The sequence below is a fragment of the Poecilia reticulata genome, linkage group LG3 (assembly GCF_000633615.1).
Source record: "Poecilia reticulata strain Guanapo linkage group LG3, Guppy_female_1.0+MT, whole genome shotgun sequence".
Lineage (NCBI taxonomy): Eukaryota > Metazoa > Chordata > Actinopteri > Cyprinodontiformes > Poeciliidae > Poecilia > Poecilia reticulata.
Genome location: NC_024333.1, coordinates 19,250,200 through 19,271,314, shown reverse-complemented (window position 1 = coordinate 19,271,314; position 21,115 = coordinate 19,250,200). Strand labels below are relative to the sequence as shown.

Here is a 21,115-nt window from a genome sequence, read left to right as displayed (position 1 = left end):
ATATAAGTCGGTGAGTAATATATACTCACCGACTTCTGAGTATATATTACTCAGAAGTCGGTGATGCAGAAAATGGCAATTATGATAAAATTGTAACTAAGAGATCAAAAGCAAATCTAGATTTATGGATTGTTTAAGGATAAAATGCTCTTTGTGGAGTTTATGTTGTATAAATGTTGCTTTTACAGTATCTCAAAAATGTTTTAATATTAAGGAATAACAGCTGATATAGTATGTTATTGATTATTGATCAATTCCCAGATGTTGAATTTATTACTAAGAAAAAGAAAGTTGTGTGTTTAGGCATGACGTTTCATATTATTTATTTTTTTCGTCTGTATCTTAGTTCATTTTAGTTCAAGTGATTAGTCAAAAGAACACTTAACTGGGTCAGTGGTGGAAATGTAGCTTGGCTGGCCAACAATTCTTGAGTCTTTGGCCAGACATAAATATTTTAGTAAACGTAACCTTGGTAAGGACGATACAGATTTAAAAATAAAAACTTTTTATGACCTGATGGTGGAAAAAGTGAAAATCGAAATGTCATGTTTAAAAATTATCCAAGCGTTTTCCTCAGTAATCACAGGCAAAGCCTTTATTTTTCCTGCAAAGTAACCAAAACAATCTTTGTAAATACATCAGCGTTTCTACAGGTTTCCACTGGCGCTGTGACTGCTACCATTTTGTGACGGTGAGCAGGTATCAAGGCTGGAAGGTCTCCTTGCCAGACGCTTGTCTTTAGTTCTCGTCACGTAACTGATTTGATTCAGGTCTAAAATTTGGCCAGAACCTCCCAAAATCTGCAAACATTCAGAGTGGTGAAGAGGAAAATGACAGTCACAAACCCAAACAATATAATATCCAACGCTTATGCACATATGCAAAGGTAATAATGTAGTCCTTTTAGTTGGTATTTCAGCCCCATATTAGCGTGTTTAACTACAGAACCCTCCACCTAGCCCTGATATCTATCAGGGGGAAGCGGTGGCCATGGACACCGGTCTTGGATCTGTCTGCCTTGCTCATATCAGGAATTGGCATCTTTCATGTGGACCTGCGTGAGGACCAAATGAATATGCCCAGCCGAGTTAAACATCTGCAAAAATCCTCCCTTGGTTACCTTTGGGCTCTCTTAACATGGTAGTGATCTGAAACATATCACTAAAGTGGTCTTGAAGTATTGGACAGTGAACAATAACAACATTTATGACTGGCCCAGGCTGAGTTCAGACCTGAAGTCCTTCCAAGATCTGTGGAAGACCAAAGCAATGGCAAGGAAGTGTGTCTCTGAATGGCCTGACACAGTTGGCCTCTGTGTAACAACACATGGATATCACAGCAGGTGCCCTTCCAGGAATCTGCTCTGATTCTCTCAAGCCCATTTTTCCCCCTTTTTTTTTTTCTTTCATTGCCAACAAACTCTGATGTAGAGTCATTTTTTCTCTCCTCCTCGCCGCCATCAGCACTTTCCAATAGTTGTTTATAAGAATTTAACTGATTAGTTAGGCGATGGTGCCATGTTTAAGTTTACTTCTCGTTGATTTTTTTTCCCCCCAACTTGATTCAATTTCCTCTTCTTCTGTGGGACCAGTCTGCAGTTCTTTGCGCCAGGTCAAATTCGGACTCATCTTTTGAGGAGTAATGGGAGGTAGGGAGGAGAGATTTATGCAGCGTTTCTCAAGTCTGAGCCAAAGCACCTGGCAGCTCTCTCAAATATTTCCCTTTTGCCCCAGGAAGCTGGACCGGCTGTGACTAAGCCTACTGTTTTTCTGAATGTGTGTGTGTCTAAATGGGTGTGCGTGCGTGTGTGTGTGTGTGTGTGTGAATTGGCCCTACAGATACCGCTCACCTGCCTTCCATGTCCAGGCGTGGTACGACGAAGTAAAGGACTACACCTACCCTTACCCTCAGGAGTGCAACCCGTGGTGCCCTGACCGCTGCTCAGGGCCAATGTGCACCCACTACACCCAGGTAGGAGAACGGCAGGCCCCTTTAGAATGAGTAATTTGTCTCTTTAACAAATAACTTATTGCCTTGACGGGATGGTATGAGCTGGCTTTCCGGCTCGAGGGTGTGATGAACTAATTACAACCAGTCTGTGATTTACAGGAAAACAACACTAAAACTGGGATGGATCTGTTTGTCACTAGTTCCTTCAGTTGTGGTTATGGTAGAAAACATAGTAAAACTAATAGGACTTTTAGCACGACTGATGATTCTTTCTTAACCTGAGAATATGCCAACTACTTTTAACTACTTTTAGCTACTTTTTCTTGGAAAACAAACTCCACAGGTTTAAAAGATTTGAATCTTTGTCTATATAGAATTACTTAGTCCTCAATTTACCACTCTACATATTGTGGTATTCACTCTCGTTTCAGTCTAGAACAATGTTTTCCATGAATCACTGACTGTGTTTAAAAAACCCTCCAGTGTATCTATTTAAGTTCTCCAGGCTTTTTAGGCTTTAAACTGCAGATTATCAAAAGTCTTAAAACTTTGCAGCAGTTCCCAACTTTAGCATCAGGGCGCACCTGCTCCCTAATGAGTATAAGCAATAAAAGTAAGCGATAACAACTCGTTCGGGGCAGAAAATAAATAATGCCACGCCTGGTCACAGTGGTGCCGTGAGCGAAGACTCAGGTTGTCAGTGTTTTAACTGTGAACATGACTGTTTCATGGGAAATCTCTTAGCAGCAAAGTATGGCTGCATGCTTATCTGGATCCGCATTTCCTGATTAAAACTGAACAAAACGTGAGACCTTAAAGAAGAAGAAGAAAAAAATTGTCTAAATGAGCAAATTAAAAACTGAGTTAGGATCCGCAGACAGAAGAGCTGGCCTGCAGTCAGCCTCAAAGCCGTTGGGTTGGCTTTACGGAAACGGTCTCAGTCTCTCTTCTTTGCTTTCACCCTGAAACTTGATCACTTTCATCTGGCAGTCATTTCCAAACCCAGCAGACATCCTGCACAGCCTGACCTGGGCTCCTTTGAAGATGCTGCTGACAGAGGCGGGAGGAGCTGAGCCGTCACCTGACTGTCTGTCTGCTGTTGGTTGACGTATCTGCCGTCCAGGCCGTCGCGCTCCACCGCTGCCTTTCGATCGCGTTGTGCTGCGTTAGAGACACATGTCAGTCCGTGTGCTAGCTCGCTGCTTCCAGCGGCCCCTAAGCATACAAGAAGAAGAAGAAGAAGAAAAAAAAAAGACCAACATTCCTGAGGAGGGGGAGCACGTGTTTGAGAGGGAGGTGTTGGGAGAAGTTTTAGAATATGCAGCTTTTTATTTCCCTCAAACGGGACATGATTTATCCGCAACACCTCTACAGCTGCTCTTTTCATACATCCTTTGAAATTGAGACTTCGGCAGACCGTTTTAAAACCATATTTGCGATATTAAAAATATGCATTTGTTTCCTTTTTCATGGCCTAATGAAAACATCACACCTGACTGAGGCAGAATCAGAGGCCCTAGCGGGTCCCTGTGGCCCCGTTAATTAAAACAGTCAATTTAAGTGTTTCCTCTTGAATTAATGAGTGTGAGAAGTGTAAGTCTAGAAATATAGTCTTTTCATTCAGAGAATGCCAGCGCTAACTTTGGCCGTGTATTTATTTTCCCTCATTTCAGCTGGTCTGGGCAACCACGAGCCGAGTGGGCTGCGCTGTGCACGTGTGTCCAAGGATGAACGTGTGGGGAGAAATATGGGAGAACGCTGTTTACCTTGTTTGCAACTATTCCCCAAAGTAAGATCAGTATTCCTCCACAACCCCCAGACTTGTTTGTGTTGCCCTGTACACGGTCAGCAAATGTTTAACATGCTGTGTTTTGACATCGGCCTGGATTAATATGTATCTAAATTTAGGAGTAAAATTACTAGAGTAGTTGTCTTTGTTGGGCTCTGGGAGTTTCCTGGAGTAATGACAAAGCCGCCATACTTTGGTAATTAATTATCTGGTTCTGTCCAGGGGAAACTGGATCGGAGAGGCCCCGTATCAACATGGCCGCCCTTGTTCTCAGTGTCCTCCAAGTTTTGGAGGAGGATGTAGAAACAATCTGTGCTACAAAGGTGAGACATTTCTCTACAGTTTGGGAAAATGACTTTTAAAAATGGTCTCATGAGCTACTTGGTTGGTGTTCTGCCAAGTAAACCCAACGTCCACACCAAAGATGTTGTCGCTGCAGGAGTTGTGAAGATCTAAATTTAATTGAAAATCTTTTGCAAGTACTTCAGAATAAATGTTTACAGGTGCTATACGAACATCAGTCTAGTTCTGTTAGAAACAAGCCCAAAATGTTTTCCATCAGTCATGTCCAATAATTCCTGTTGTTCTAAAAGGCGCCGACTGGAAGTAAAGACCTCTTTGTGCGTAAATTTGAAAATCGTCGTTCATAAAATAGTTTCTAAAACCATGTATCATTTTCCTTCCGCTTCACAACTCTGTGCTAAATTGCATTTGTTAGATACAAATAGATATTGGACATATAAGTACCGATAAAAAGAGCAGTAAAAAAAACACTGAGCAATTAAAACCCAAACTAGGAAAACTCTTAAATTTAATTACCAGCGTATTTTCTCTTCAATGAATGCCTCAACCTAACGTCAACATGTTTGAACGCTGCCAGACTCTCAGCGCTCGGAGACGGAGGACATGAACGAGGTGGAAAAGCCTCAGGTACCACTGTCACCTCGGACCACCTCCAAACCGACCCCCAGGCCTCCCAGGAAACCTGCAGCCAAACCCTCCGCTCCCAAAATCGCCACGCCGAGGACATCCTCCCCAAAAACTCCCAACAATCCATACCTCGGTAGACGCAGGAATTATTAGCATAACAATGTATATTAATAACCACTTTGTGTTTGGTACTTAATTTCAATGTGTTGTCTCATTATCGCAGCTCACAACATCAAGTGTGAGACTAGACTGCGGGATAAGTGTAAAGGAGCAACCTGCAACAGGTCAGGATGTTGTGAGGATTTTCAGTCGATAATTACTTATTTATTCTCACATCGCACGCTTCCTCTCTGATGTGAGCCTGTGTTCTTCTTCTGCAGACACAATTGTCCAGCAAATTGTTTAAATACAAAAGGGAAAGTTTGGGGGACTGTTTCTTACGATGTGGTGAGTCTCTCAAAACTGGAAACATCTTGCATTTCTAAACAGTTGCTAACATTAAGGCATTTCTTAAAGTTCGCTTCTCACCATTACAGCAATCAAGTATTTGCCGAGCTGCTATCCATTCCGGAGTCATCGACAACAACGGAGGGCTGGTTGACGTAACGAGGACAGACAAGTTGCCGTTCTTCGTCAGATCCACAAAAAATGGAGTCGAGTCTCTCAGGTAGACACGCCTGCTCTTTCCAATTAAATTAAAATTGGGCTGTGAGTAAAACTGTAAATACAGCTCTGGAACATGTGTAGTTGAAAGAAAAATAAATGAGGAGTAAAATTTAACATGTGAAGCCTCATTGCACAAGATAAGATGCACAGAATCAACATTTACCATTGATGAGCTTGAGAGAAGCACTCAAATAACGACTGGGAAAACAATTTATTGTACAGAATTGTCTTGCTAACTTTATTTTTTTCATTGTTTTTGTACTTCATCATGCTGATAGTGTTTTAATGCATCTCTTTTTTTTTGTTATGCAGCAAATATAAACCCGGCAACTCCTTCACGGTGGTCAAAGTGGAAGGTGAGTAAATAAATATTCTTTTAGGAAAGAATTGTGTAAAATCAGAACAACTGATCAAGCATGGTGAGCATATTAATGCTGTATTATAATTGTTCATCTTTTCTCTCTGGTTGACAGAATATAATGCCGATTGCTACACCACAGTGAGGGAAATCTGCCCTTACAGACAATCATCCTCACACTGTCCCAGGTGCCTCCATTCGCTGGCCTTAGCTGCTTTACTGAATAGATTTTTAAAAAAAATGTCTAACACCAACTAACAGATATTTTTAAAACCCATTTTGTCGCAAATATTTACAAATTATAAGACTAAGTAATAAAATTGATGAAAAGTTTTCTTTACGTCACTGAATGTGGATGTGATCGTAAATCCTTATTTCTCTTAAATGCAACAGGATCCATAACTTTTACGTACTTCTGTGGTTCTCAGAATCATCTGTCCAGCCAGCTGTAAGACTCAGCCATCCTATTGGTCGCCTGTAGTTGGAAACAACATCTATGCAGATGTGAGTATTAATAAATATTTACAAAGTGTGGTCATAAATCCAGCTGAAAGATCTCCAGAACTCTGCTATTTTTTTTTTTTTTTTTAACTGTGGGTTGTTTGTACATTCGGGGTCCTTCTGAAACTTAGTTAGAGCTCCAGGTCAAAACTAAAGCTTCCTTTCAACAAAGTGTTAAAGTATGTTTTGCAAAGCAGGGCACTCAGAAGATATGTTTCTGCAGTGGTAAGGAGGCTAAATGTTGGTTAAACATGGAATATAAAACCTCTGGTTAGAATTATTGCATGAGTGTAGAGTGTGATCTGTGTTTAGATTGGAAGTGAATGATTATACTCCCCCGATAAGAACTTATGGCTTGTTATGCTAGTGCCAGACTTCTACACACCTCCTCCTTGTGTGTGTATGAGCATCTTTTTTTTTTTAAGAGCGTAAAGGTTTTTCACTTTCTTTCTGTTCTTCACAGAGCTCTAGCATTTGCAAATCGGCCATCCATGCAGGGGTAATCAAGGCAGACGGAGGTTTTGTTGACGTTCTGCCACTGGAAAGAAGAAAGAGTTATGCTGGAGTCCTAAAAAATGGCATCCAGTCTGAAAGGTAACCCCACTGTTTTGGTGTTTACTAGACTAACTGTAGTTATATTTCCCCATTGAGGTTCATTATTCATTTATAAAAGATACAAAGGTTTAAAAAAATGTTGCATCTTTTTTGATTAGTTGCAATTTATATCGGATAATAATTAATTTAGTTTGAATAAAAAAAAAAAAACATGCATACTGAGAACTGATAAGCCCTCCTGGGCTGTGAAAACATTTGGAGAATTTTTAAACTAAAGTTAATTTATTAGAAATAACTCCCGTGTTCTCATTAAAATCCCAAATCCCTACTTCTGAATCCCTCTTCAACTCTTTGTTCGTCTGTCAATCCATCTTTCAGACTTGCTCAGTTCTTGAAGGGTTACAGTCTGGTTTGTTCCAGTCTCCACAGGATGAAAGGCTACCAGTCCATCACAGAGCAACACAATAATTCAATCTCACACTCACACTAATGAGTGATCAGGAATGTCAGTTTTTCTAACATGAATGTCTTTGAACCGTGGGAGGAAGCCGACATACCCAGAGAGAACATCCAAACTAAACACTGGAAACGTCCTGGCTGGGTTTTGAACCCAGGACTTCCTTGCTGCAAAGCAAAACTGCAAATGTTTCACTATGCAACTCCTTCTAGAAAATAAATATAGTCACGATCCTAGAGAATTTTTTTTCCAAAAATTATTTTGGAAAGAAAATAAAATAAAAAATCACCTCTTTTTGCAGAAAGAGAGTAGCCAGTGCTTTAGGAAGGTGACACTATTTTGCAGAATATCTACAGAATTGCGGGGCTGCACAGTGGAGCAGTTGGTAGAGCTGTTGCCTTGCAGCAAGAAGGTTCTGGGTTCAATTCCTAGCCCCTGTCCTTCTGCATGGAGTTTGCATGTTCTCTCTGTGCATGGTGGGTTTTCTCCGGGAACTCCGGTTTCCTCCCATAGTCCAAAAACATGACTGTCAGGTTAATTGGCCTCTCAAAATTGTCCCTAGGTGTTAGTGTGTGTGTGCATGGTTGTGTGTCTCTGTGTTGCCCTGCGACAGACTGGCGACCTGTCCAGGGTGACCCCGCCTCTATATGGCCCGGAACGTTAGTTGGAGATGGGCACCAGCAACCCTCCTGACTCCACCAAGGGATAAGGGTGTAAAGAAAATGGATGGATCTACAGAATTGTTAATAGTCAAGCAAAGGTTTCACCCCCACTTTAGACATGTCAGTTTTTTTCCTCATAAATGAGATTAAACACTTTGAAATTGCATTAGTAGATGAATAAACTATTCCAGGATCTAGTTCAATGTTTAGCAAGATTTGCTGATTTGAAATAAATTTTCATTCGCTTAGGTTTTTGTTTGATTATTAAAACCGACAAGCACGTTTGACAAGACAAAGCAGACTATGTCAGAGGAAGTTGCGTGATTGATGTCGGCTGTAATACCCCATGTAGTGGGTTCTCTGCTTGCACGCTATGCTTCACAAATCACTTTCATGTCTCTGGTTAGCTCCACTGGGCTAACTCAGGTAAGAAAGTCCTCGTGGTCAGCTCTGCTGGCACATGGGGGGATGCAAGAGTGATGGTGTGGTTTGGTGTGTGGGAAGGCCACACACTGCCTCTTTGCTTACTTTACCCATAGATTTCAACTGACTGAGCCAAGTGCTGAATTGGTAATAACAATAACTGTTTGAAACCCGATGCAGAGCCGTGAAGGCCGCACTCGGGGCACTGGGACAGGAGGTCAGTAAGTGCCTGAGGAGGAGTTAACGCCTTGTGCCAACATCATGGCAGCGTGGGCAGTTTAGATTGCTCTGTGCTGCTGTGAATGTAATTACAGCCTATCCAATTACTTCAGAATGGAGATGCTGTCAGCCAATCTGCCAGCTTCCCTACACAAACAATTATCTGCCACAGGACGCCAGCAGTTCTAGCCTATCGTGGTTATTGATCATGGCACAGCTTCAAGGTCTTTCTGCTAATGAACTAATTAATATCAATGAGCTGAGCACATGTGGGAACCAAAAAAACCCCCCTCTTATTTAGAAATACTGGGGCAGTGAGTCATTCTGGAAACAGCAGGTTTTCATGGTGGTTTAAACCTAAAATATCAACTCTTGATTTATTTTTTGATGGGTTTCGCTGTTGAGGTCATTTGAACCATGAGGGGAAAATCCGCTTCACCTCTGATTGTTGTAATCAGACCTGAAGTTAGATTAAAATACAATACATGCATTAATAAAGGCTTCAACTCATTGAGGCAACAGCATTAATCAGAACCACACAGCATACAGCCAGAGCTGCAGTGGAAAGGTTGAGATCAAATCAGTCTCATGTATTTAAAAAGACCTAAACTCAACACCTGTGGCTGATTTATCAATCCGCGGTGAGACAGAAAATTTATATTCGCAGCTTCTCTCCATCTAATTTGACTGAACTTGGGGTAATTTTGTAAAAGAATGTGGCAAAATTTCCAGACTCTAACTGTGTAAAGCTGTTAAAAAAACAAACAAAAAAACTTGAGAAACAAGTCCACTTGCAACCAAAAGATGTTTCTACAAAGTAAGGAAGCATGTAGACTGAATATGTAACTGAATATTCAGTTATACTCTCATATAATCTCTGTGAAAAACAAATGTGTGGGTATAAAGGCATGAATGCTTTTGCTAGCTAAATAATGTTTGCATCTGTAACAGTAAAGGTAACACATTATTTTTTTGTCTATTTTCAGCCAAAGCAACACAGACGGAGGCTCCTTTAGACTGTTTGCCGTGAAGGTGTGACACTTTTGAAGTCTGAGGACCAACAGCTGTTTGCTGGAAAAGCAGGAAGTGCCCGCAGGTTGGATGCCACGACTCTTGTGCAGAGGAGTCCGAAAATATATACATACATTTCCTCCGTCCCACCATTTATCACTCCAGTAGAAATGCTTCATTATCATCCGGGCATATTGTATTTCGACGGTCCTTATTTTTTACATAATCTGTGAATACAGAAGATTTTATTATGAATTGAACAGCTGGTGCTGAAATATTGTAGGTACACCGAAATAATTCTGTTTACAATAATGTTCATATTAAATATATATGTTGGGTTTTCATACACAAGAATGTATACTGATCACACTGTATTTAATCCTGTCCAGAATACATGATGATTTTATTTTTGTTTTTGACAGTTATTACAATATATTAATTTGTTTATGCTTTAGTAGTTGTTTTTTTTAGTGGTTACCTGGGTTATAATTTTCTACTGTTGAACATTTAGACCACAAGCTGCCAAACATTTTAGTTTCTGACCTACAAATAACAGAGACGGAGACTTTTGACCCACGAGATTTTCTTTTTATGTTTTTTTTTTGTTTTGTTTTCAAGTTAGATTAAATATTTTATTTACATTTTTAAGGCCCAAGCTGTGGGCTAGGGTAGGGTATCTTAAAACTCCTGCTGTCGAGTCACGTCCAAGTGTAAATGAGAGCTTCTGAAAAATAAAGTAGTGGGACTATATCAAACACCAGATACATTTTTTTATAAGATGAGCTCCAGCATCTCCATCTTTTTTTAGTGCTTGCTTATTTCTGATTATTTCTTGACGCCTTTTTGGCCCTGTTGTGTATATGAAAATGTAATGTTGTCCCTGCCCCCCCACTTAGACAATTGAATGTGTTGCATGGTTCAGGTACAGAGATGTTTGTATTTTAATGGTGTGAGAATGTGTAACAGTTTGCGACATTGAACTGCAGTTTGTGCGTTTTGGAACAACTGGCGCTATGCAGCACAATTAGAGAAGATACCTACTATGCTGATTTGTTTTATTCTAGAAAAGAACATGCTTCTTTTGTTCAAATTACTGATAAAACAAAGACATTTTGTTTTGTAGGCCTTTTGCATCCTAAAGCACATTAGACATGTTGAAGCACTTTTAAGCTTTGTTGTGCCTCCTGTTTTTGTTATTACTAAAGATGAAAAACATTTGTATTTATAGTCAGAGTGATAATCTGGAAAAGCTGCAGCCAAGTATGCCATGTCTTTCTATCTCTTTATTCTACCTCAGTCCTATTGCTTTGCTCAGCAGTTTTTTTTTTGGGAGGGAGATTTTGTTTTAATGAAAGTTTTGTAAAATACGGCAACTGTAAATAATAGGATCTTTGTTTTTAAATTTCATTCTCTAAAAGTATGATTAAAACATGTATATTTGTTTGTTTTCTGTGCTGTTTTTTAACAGATGTGGTGGTGTATGTCCTATACATTTTTTTTGCACAATATGAAAATAAAGTATGTTTTACAAATGCAAATGGAGCAGTGTGTTTCTTTTAAAGGTGTTGTTACAATTTTAAAACTGAAATTGATTTATTGATTATTTCTTATTATTATTGATTTATTTCCTCCAAGTTTCCAGGACTTAATGGGAATTAATGTTTCCGATATATTTTCTCACCTTGAGACTGAAAACCTTTATAAAGATACAATTTCTGAGCTGAAACAGTTGCCATGTATTTATTTTATTGTATTGTAGGCGTAGTTTTCACTTGCATGGTGCTCTAGCCAAAGACTGGCGCGTCTCATTCAGAAGTGTATTAAATGTACTTTGTCCGGAGTATTTCGCCAATTTCTGTTTAACATGAAATCTAAATGAAATTGAGATGAAGGCCACCCAGGATCTGATTGTTGTCTTTGGACCCGTATCACTGACCACATTCGTGTCATGGCTCTGCTTCTTGTGGGCACACAGATCCAAGAGGACGGGATCAACAAGCTACAGCGATCACTTTTCAGAAACCACATGCAGTACACAATCTGCCAGCAGATGTTTCAGTCAGTTTAAAAGGAGTGGAGGCAGAAAGAATCATCTTTATTTTCACTTTCATATGCCAACGTACAGCTTGTATTAATCAGTGAACTATAGGGTAAACTCACCATACATGCTGTTCCTTCATTTACAGCTTACTGAGAACGAGTCTGCTTAGACTTCAGTAACCCCTCTGACTCCAGGGCTTTTGACAGAGGCAGATGTTCAGATTCAGTTAAGCCCTGGTTGGACAGCACCCTTGACATGTTGCTGATAAACAGCTGTGGAATGACTGTTTTACTCCCATTGTCAAAAAAAAAATAAAGATTTGTATTCCCATGCAAATCCCCAAATAGCTTTGATAAAAAAATGTGTAGATTTTTCCAGTCTTAGGTTCCTTCTGTCTCAAAATGTGCTTTTCATTACAGAGTGTTTTCGTTGAGGCAAAAGCTGCGAAATATTGGACTTTTGTTTACATAATCTTTTGTTTACATATTTGAACATTATCTCATCTTAGCTTATGCTGTTTCAAGTGTATTTGAGGGAGTTTTTCAGAGTCTTTTGTATTGTTTCTGAATACACACATTGCCAAATAAGGCTTGTGTTCGTTGTTGGAAAGTTCCTGAACAACACAACTGTCCAAATGCCAATTGAAACTTAAGAAAGATTTAGTCACTACTCTTGACCTTATGAATCATTCATGTATGAAACACTCACATGAAACTCGGTAAGCTGGTTTGGTCATTGAAATTTCCAACAAATTGATTTCATCATCAAATCTGACCTTTTAGTTGTGTCTACCTACATCAAAAAAGCTCCTACTGGAATCTTGTGACTAGCCAAAACAATTTGTAACTCCAGGACTGATGAAATCCCTGTTTGTTCATAATGCAGGAATAATACTTTGACCCTGGAATGTTTTGTTCAAAGAATATACTTTTTACTACCACTGAAATGAATGAACATTTTTCTGAAATAATCCATGATTAGTTGATGGGCTGCACAGAAGAGAAGTTGTTGATAGTGTTGACTTGCACTAAGAAGGAGTGAAGCATGGAAAGATTATTCCAGTTTTTGGTTCTGGAATAATCTAGAGTGGAAAATCACCCAACATTGAATAAACGGGCCATGTAAACCAGCCACTCCCTTCTGACTACAGAATGGGTTTTAAGCCAGAATAGCAGCTTTCATGGTTGGATTTCTTCATCCTTCAGCGAGACGTGTTGCGGTTCATTGGGAGACGCTGAGATCTGAGCCACAGTGAAGTTTTCTGATTCTGAGTTGAGGAACTGACCCATTCAAATGTCAAATTTGGAAACTTTTTTTCTTCTCCCAAACTTTACTCCTTAAACTAGCATAAAATATCAGACCTCAAGACAAGGTCAAAAACTTTTGATAAAAGTTAGACTTTAGAAAATATCTTGATTGACCATTTGTTATTTATTTTGATAGAAGTATATTGTTGACTTTTTATCTGGACTGACACTATGAAGTCAATTTTAATTTAAATGTTAATGCTATGGTTTTGAGTTTGCAGAAAACATTTATTTCAACCGGAAGAGTTTTTGTTAAGATATTGTGTTGATCTTGGGAGATCCTCCACAGAATTTAGGACTTGAAAACGTTGTGGCGGATCCGTGTCTGAAAATACTGATTCATGCTCTCTGATCCTTGTAGGACAGTCTGAGGTTGACAAATCCTGCTTTTGTCATCTGCTGTGTAATCATTCTGCAGACAAACATCTCACAGAGGTACAACAAATAACAAGAATAATCTGTTACCTGCTCAAACCTTTCCAAACAGAAACCAATGTTTGTTAAGCTAAATCAAAACTTTGATGCCAACATTTTTCCATGGTTTTATGTTTTTATTTTTGAATCACAGTTTAAATATGATTGATTAGTTGGAAATAATTCCTCTACAGCAGTTTATGATTATATTAGGTTTAATGGGTCTGAGGCCGTTAAAAAGCTGACTAATGGTCTTCAGGCATGTTGACGCAATTTAGTACAAATTAAAGTCCCAAGCAAAGAAGACAGGGGAAAAAATTAGGATTTATAGTAATTTAATCTCGCTGTGTTTTACAATAACTTCATTTTCAACACAAACAGTTTTTCTGTGGCTGAAATGGATTTGCATGAAGACTAAATAAATCAAGTCTAAGTTCTTCTCTGCTGAGCTTTGATGTCGAGTTTTCCATTGTTATTGCGGAAGAGCCATGTGGTGTTTGTGTGCAGTTTGCAAACGAGATCTACAGCCAAGATCTGGGTCACTTGTAAGACATACGGAGCAGAATTCAAACAGAAAGTGATGAAAATTAAAAAAAAATAAAATAAATAAAAATAGAAGAGCATGTTCAGGAAAGACAGGTAAGGCCGTCCAAGTGGAGGAATTTCAGATGTTTTTAAATGAAATTGACCATGGTCTAGGACTAACAGAGCAAAAATGTTGTTGATATTAACACAACAGAGTTTTGAGCTCCTCGTTAATCAAATAATTGCTGTAAAAATAGAATGAATAGAAAGAAACAAACTTTTCACAATGCTGTTGAAAACATTTACAGTACCGTTCACATTTATTTTCATTGTAAAGATTGTTTCTTGACCAAGTTTTGCCAACCGATTTCATCCAGGCAAAGCTTGTGGCACAAAATCAAAGGATCAACAGAGCCAGCCATCCCAAGATGGAAAAGGAAAGTCAGTGTATCTCATGAGGTAGTTAATTATTGTGTTCATTTTTATCATCTCCAGCTCCCTTGAACAAAATTTCCATGCCAAAAAGTTGATGACACAAACGTCTTCCCTTCTATAGGAATATCTTTTATGTCCAGTTTAAAAACATAACCACAAAACAACTCCCAGATCAACCAGTCTTTGGTAGAAAACGTTGCCTCTTTTACAAATGTTATGACTGATGAATGTATTGTTCCCATTAAGCACAAAATGAAAAATCTTCCTTTGGCAGCTAAAAATCTCTGCAAAGCCATTGAACAGATAATTAAACGAGACAGTCATGCTCTGAATAAGCCAAAGCATTCGTGGATGTTTTTATGGCAATCCGCCGTGAAGCAATTCATCCCCATTGATGTTTTAATTTTAAAATTTTGATTGATAATCTGCGTATTGTCGTCAGTCTTAGATCCCCCGGCGTATGTCACAGGCTGTGTTCCTCCTTGGGAATTAGTTTTATTCCTGGCTCATGACAAAGAAACCACACAGGGAAAGCTCAGGAGTCTTCTTCAGGGAAATGATGAGTAATCTTTGTTGATGGAGCGTATTCAGCCAAGTGGCACACAGAAACGCTTTCTGGCACTGGAAATATAAACGTGTCATATAGCGGTTGAAGGTATGGTCCCACAAAAGGTTTTTCTTTCTTTCTTGCGATGCACTATAGTTCTTGGAAAAGCCATTTCAAGATCCACATGTTGAAAACTTGCAGATTTATTTGATCAAAACCTTACACCGTGGCATAAAACAGTCCTCTTAGTTTAGACGACATTCTCTTCTCCATGTTCAAATAGATTTAAACTTGTGCTAATGTGAAAAAAGTAACGAAAGGCTGCAAGTCCTGTGATCTATTGTGATTTTCAACATTGATCCTCACAGAGGGTCACAATAATTTAGCACATTCCTAACATACAACCAAGTATTTGAAGGACCCTTATCCTTCAAAGGGTCAAAACTGAAGGATATCCAGTTTTGGCAATTTGGAAAAAGAATTGTTAATTATATGAACACTTAGAGTTGCACTAAGACAATTTGATTGTGAAATTAATCATAAATTTGATACAGGTTACATTGTTCGTGTTCTTTCTTTTCCTTCATCCTATCAATCACTCTTCAGTGCTCACAACATATTTTAAACCTTTTCAATGCTTAAAATACATCAATGCTGATCTGACCACCAGATATTGGAGATATTACTCTCTAGTAACATATGTGTCATATAATGTAAATCAACATCGACTTGGAATACAATTATGAGGAGATTGAACTGTCTACTTTAAACTGTCATAAGGTTGACTTTGTTTTTTATTGACCACACAGAAATGCTCAACCACAGGTAGCAATTCTCCAGTCTCTACTTTTTTTTTTTTTAACAGCCAGCTAAACTTTTCCACTGAATGCTTTGGGATTCCTTAAAGTCAGAAATAGCTCTCTGTTGCAAAGCCGCCTCATTAGCCTAGTATTTGTCTGGGGATACGTTCATAAAATGCTGCACGGCTACATTAACCGGCTGTCAGAAACGGAGTGTGAAGACGGAGAACCTCGTTATAGATGCTGTAACAAAGGCCTCACTCATAGCCCAGTTTGGGAATCTGTCATCACACGGTGAAGATGACACAAAATCACACGCCAGTAATGGATGGCTGCTTCTTTTGTGCCTTTTCTGTCCTCCATGATGAACAGTTGAGTCCAATAAGTAGCACAAGAGTTTGTCGGCACTTTGTTCCAAGTGGAACAGCAAGAGAAGCGGAAAGTTCAGAAGAAGTAAACAAAGCCTGAGTGCCAGTGGGATTGTCTGTTTATAAAGCTCTGCCCTCAGACGGCTTGTGCAAGAGCTAAAGGAGTACTACAGAAACTCTGGAGCCACTGGAGAACATTTGATGTATTAAGGTTACAAGACAAATGTGTACTTCCTTTTCACAACAACTGTACAGTAAAAAAAACAACAACCCAACACTAACTAATGGAGAAGTATGATTTATTACTGCAGAGGTTTCCTTTGCAGAACTTCACTGGAATCTGTCTGCTGTCAGTTCTTACTACTTGCATTTTTGACAAAGCTGTGCACAAATAGGGAATAGTAGGCCTTCTAACTCATTTCCATCTCCTATGTTGGACTTTTCCTCTGAGGAATACTTGATGAAGAAAAAACAATAACATTAAAATATGTTTTAGATGGAGTATTATCGGCAATCCCAAAGCCATGATGGACAATATCAAGGAAACAACAAAAAAAGAAAAAATAAGAAAATGCTATAATTCGCTTTTAATATTTGTACATTATGATTAGGTAATTCTGATTGACCTGGTTTAACTTTTGTGCATTTTGCCGTCTTCTGCCAGATGTTTTGCGAGCTCTAGTGAGAGTGAATGCATATTTGCAATACAACTCCAGTGTAGTAAACAGACGGGGAAAAGAGAAATAAAAAAAGCTCACTACTAGCTTCTTCTCCCCTTTTTTGAGGGTGGAAAGTAAACATTGAAGAGCTCAAGAGTTTCTGTTTCCAGTGAATACTCTCTTCAGATTATCTTGACAATTCTTGTTTCTGAGAAAAAGAGATTCCCTTTCCCATAACTACTAACCTCAACTTTTTGTGGCAGCCATTTATTATAAAGAACTCAAAATAGTATGCAGTGCAGATGTGAAGCATCAGTCTGACTTGATGAAAGACAAAACAGCTTTTACCTTTTGGTAAAAGCTTTAGAATTACAGTACATTTTCAGAGAAAAAGTAATGCATTTAGTATTTGGTATATTTATTTCTCTAATGCTGAAGGGTTTTGACCAGCTGACTCTAAGCAGGAATGCATACTTTGGAAATATTTCTATTTGATTCATGCCATGTCTGCGATTGTATGAAAACATTTACCTCTCCTTTTAGTCTTCAATCATTGAGTGATGCTGTCATTTCTATTCAGCTTTTGAACACATAAATCACCATTTTGTTTTAGAGATTTCTGGTTTAACATAGTTCAAAAAGGGGCTGTAACTGCAGACGATTAATTGTTAACACTTGTGGTTCTACTAATTATGTCACGGTTTATTATTGTTAGAGTCTATGGTTACAATGGTCTTGGAGTTGTAAGATAGCAAGATTCGCGGTTTCTGCACAACTGGGCAATTTTGATTTAGATTGTGTATTTTTTTTGTATCTTTTTCATTTTTTAATGGCAGTTGGCAAACAACTTTTAGGTGCATTACCACCACCTTCCAGATTGCAGTATTGATCTTTTCAATTTTGAGTTAACCTGTTGGAACCATTTTCAACCAATCATTACCCCCTGACCTGTATCCACCATCACTGATTGGCTATTGTCACCTGCAGGGCGTTGACATCGGAGAACTTGTGGACGCTGGAATTATGCTAGTTTTAGTGGCAACTTTGTGAAACTGCAGCGATAGACCTAGAGTTAAAATGCTGAAGTGGGTAAAAATATAAGACTGCTTTCGGAATTTAGCACTTGGTGCTATCAAACTGTGCAACCTTTCTGCAGCTAATGCGCCAATTGAAAGAGCTTCTTCTGTAGTTACTCTGTTTAAAGATGGCCCCAGAAACCGCGTTGGCCTGCCGCTCCTGTCAAGTTCGATGGATATGCGTTCAGGACCAACACGGAATAGACGGACATCAGCAACATTGCGTCCTCTTTGACAGTTATTGGAGAAATTTGACTCAACCATGTGCTGATCACTGATCACAAGGGGAAGTTTTAGTTCAGGAGAGGACTAAAGTTGTTCTTTCCAGCCTACAGTCTACTCAGCATCAAGGTAAGCACCAAAATTCAAACGTTGTAGAAGCAGCTTTTCATATGTGTGTGCCCACTGACTGTGTAAAATAGAGTACGTGGTTGTTATGGAGCCTGTCTGAATGTTTGGGGAGGCTGGGTGACGTATCACCTGTACTGGCTCTAATCTTCCTGTGGTTGCTGGTTGTTGGTTTGTAGATTTTTTTTTTAAAGGTGATTCTAAATTTCTTGAAATATAGTCATGTTGTGCTTCTTGCTCCATATAGCACCATTGAACGGGTTTTTGCGTGTTGTGGCGGTTTTTAAAGGATTTTTGGGCTGGAAATGATGATCTGGCATTACTGCTTGCCATATTCAGTTATTATTGCTATTAAAGTTTTTTTAAAATTTGGATTCATTTTGTCATGCTAGTTTGGAAGCTCATTTTGTGTTAATTAATCTCCCTCGCTAGGTTTTCATTCTACCAGAAATCCTCCACATCTCCTCTGATCAGTTCATCTGGCTCATTTGTCATTTTCCACCCCTGTCTCCTCAGTATTTAAGCTCTTGGTTGTCATTGTTTCTTGCTGGATTCTTCCACTACACTGCCTATGCTCTCCATGACCTACTCCTCCTGTGAGTTTCCTGAACTTCAAAGCTCTCCATATTGTTCATTTTCAAAGAACTCTTTATTATTATTCTTTTTATGCCACTGTTGGTTTCTGTCCCTCACTAGCCACTTCATGGCCGTCCATTGCTATTTCTGTGTTGCCAATTCAAATTCCTAATACCCCAAGACTCCCCTTTCCCATGCTTTTAATGTCATCTGCTGTCATGCTGGCACTGACTCCTCCTGCCAAGACAAATGTCAGACTGAGCATCACAGCCCAAGTTCAAGCTGGTGATGGTGGCGAGTTTGTTGTAGTTGGGCCTGGAAACTCCCTCTGAGCTTCTTCTCACACAGTGGGACTGAATGGGATCTGGGAAAGGTTTGCTTCCCAGATAAGTTGAGTGTTGGTGCCCTCTTCCCTTTAAATGCCTTGGTATGTTTTGCAAAGAAAAGATACTTTTAACTAGATTTATTTCCTCATTAAACAGTTTGTTTATTTGAACGCAAGACCATACTTTGTCGGCCATTGTTAAACACCTAATATTATTTCTATTTTTGGCTCATACTGGCATTGTTTTTATGTGGAGACATCACATCTAGACAGCTGTGATAAATGTATATTTGCTTTTTCTATGTAATTGTGCTAAAAAAATTTTTCACTCCATAGGAATGTTTCTCTTTGTGTATCTGGACTTTAAATAACATGGCCTGTTTCTTGTCAAGACGGTCCATTAATTTGTTATCATAGCATAAAACGCAAGCCAGAAATATAGTTTACTGACAATAATAGTAAAGGTTTAAGGGATAGTTGTGTTTGTAATAAAACCTATACTTAAAGCCAGGTTTAGTCTCCGCTCAAAAAGGGGAATAGCAAAACCAAACTAAAAACAAAACAAAAAAAAACCTGTCTCTCCACAAACCATAATTCATATTTTGGGAGTGGTGGCTGCAGCCTGACGTCTTAGCAAACTGTCTCAGTTACTCAGTGTGGTGTTTTCCTGTTGTAGGGAGTAACGGGAGATAAAACTGCTGACCAACAGACTGTCCTAACAGGCCTGCTGACGCAATCCATCTTCAAGTTGACCTGAAAATGCTGCTTTAGCTGGGATGCTTTCCTGGAACCAGTGAGCTGTGTTGAGTGAGAAACAAGTCTCTAGGTGCTGTCAGTGTGAGGGTGTTGTGCAGTTTTTCTCAATGGAAAGAAAGTTGTGGTGTTTTCAGATATTTGCGAGATTTCTCTTTCTTGGAAACCTGCTAAAACACAATTCCTAAATATTTTTTCAATGGCAAAGAATCCAGTTAATATACTTAATCTATAAGCTGCAATAAATATGAAAAAAATCAATGGATTTTAAGTCTAAAGCTCATTATTTATCACTGTCTGTCTGCTCCTGACAGTCTTTCTGTTGCTCCCAGCTGTGGTATCTTCCAGGAAAAAGAGCGAGGGTTGCTGTGCGATGACGGCTATGGTGCTTTTGTGGGTTTTTGTGTTCAGCTGTGCCCTGACGGAGACCGACTCTACCACCTGCTTTCAGTTTCTCACGTAACACAGCAATATAACTGTAACAAGTTCAGCTTGACAGTCGGCTATTTAACATGTTTCTGCTTTTCTTGAAAACTTATGTTTGTTTTTTTTGCAGTGGTCCTTGAAAGCAAATATTTGATTAATAAGTATAACAGACGTCCATTAAAAACACAAGTCATGGATTTGTTGAAGGAGACGCATGGCTGTTTTTACAAGTTGATACAAAAGTAAACCTCTTGACCACAAACTTTTAAAATGTACTATTTATTTACTCCCCTACACTTTCTTATGGATGCAGTTTCACATGCAGTCCGTCTTCTACCGACACAGTTGTCGTCAGTCGTGAAACTGGTTCTTGGAGAAATGATTAAAAAGTCCAAACATGAGAGGCAGGTGATTGATGGATTCAAGAGGCTTTTATACACATAGAAGAACTGAATGTGTTGCAGAACCCAGACAGACAATAGAAAAAATTCAAAGCACTGAAGAAACTTTTTAAAACAGCCAAAATAACATTACTTGAGACTAGACTGAAAGACAAAGTGTATAGACGGAAAAAGAGGGAGAGGGAGCGACAAGGTTATGTATACACTGTCCGGATGACGAGACCCAGGTGGAAACAATGAATACAAGAACTGAAAAGCACAGGTACTAAAATAGGAGAAAAGAAACACTGATTAAACAAAAGATGAATTGAAATGAACAACACTAAGTACAAGAAGAACCAAGCAGAATAAACTGAACACCCCACAACAAAATGATTTGAACACATGCATTTCAGTCAGACGATGTGATATGGCAGACTCATGTTGACAACTAAAGCTCTGAAATGCTCCCTGTAGCTTTGAGGCTCTTGTGGAAAAAATGTCTAATTGACAAAGATTCAAGTTTGTGGAAAGTGTTTTCTTTTTTTTTTTTTTTTTTTATTATTTTTTTTCTTCTCTCCACGCTGGAGACTAAATGTCCAATCAGTTTATAT

The 21,115-nt window shown here is 38.9% G+C and overlaps 1 protein-coding gene and 1 long non-coding RNA gene across 2 annotated transcripts in view; both read left to right on the top strand.

Annotated features, from left to right (window-relative positions):
* crispld2 (cysteine-rich secretory protein LCCL domain containing 2) overlaps nt 1-11,058 on the top strand; it is a 16,187-nt gene extending 5,129 nt beyond the window's left edge. The window contains exons 4-15 of the mRNA XM_008405341.2: nt 1,839-1,971; nt 3,624-3,739; nt 3,962-4,062; nt 4,620-4,802; nt 4,893-4,953; nt 5,050-5,116; nt 5,206-5,336; nt 5,648-5,691; nt 5,809-5,881; nt 6,122-6,197; nt 6,658-6,788; nt 9,497-11,058. Of these exons, the coding sequence (XP_008403563.1) occupies nt 1,839-1,971; nt 3,624-3,739; nt 3,962-4,062; nt 4,620-4,802; nt 4,893-4,953; nt 5,050-5,116; nt 5,206-5,336; nt 5,648-5,691; nt 5,809-5,881; nt 6,122-6,197; nt 6,658-6,788; nt 9,497-9,548 (1,168 nt within the window). The 3' untranslated portion in view covers nt 9,549-11,058. The remainder of the gene's footprint in view (nt 1-1,838; nt 1,972-3,623; nt 3,740-3,961; nt 4,063-4,619; nt 4,803-4,892; nt 4,954-5,049; nt 5,117-5,205; nt 5,337-5,647; nt 5,692-5,808; nt 5,882-6,121; nt 6,198-6,657; nt 6,789-9,496) is intronic.
* Nucleotides 11,059-17,523: 6,465 nt separating this feature from the next.
* LOC103462497 (uncharacterized) lies at nt 17,524-20,358 on the top strand. The gene is made up of 3 exons (XR_533352.1): nt 17,524-18,044; nt 20,028-20,173; nt 20,252-20,358. It is a non-coding gene; the product is annotated as an uncharacterized LOC103462497 (long non-coding RNA).
* Nucleotides 20,359-21,115: the final 757 nt, after the last annotated feature.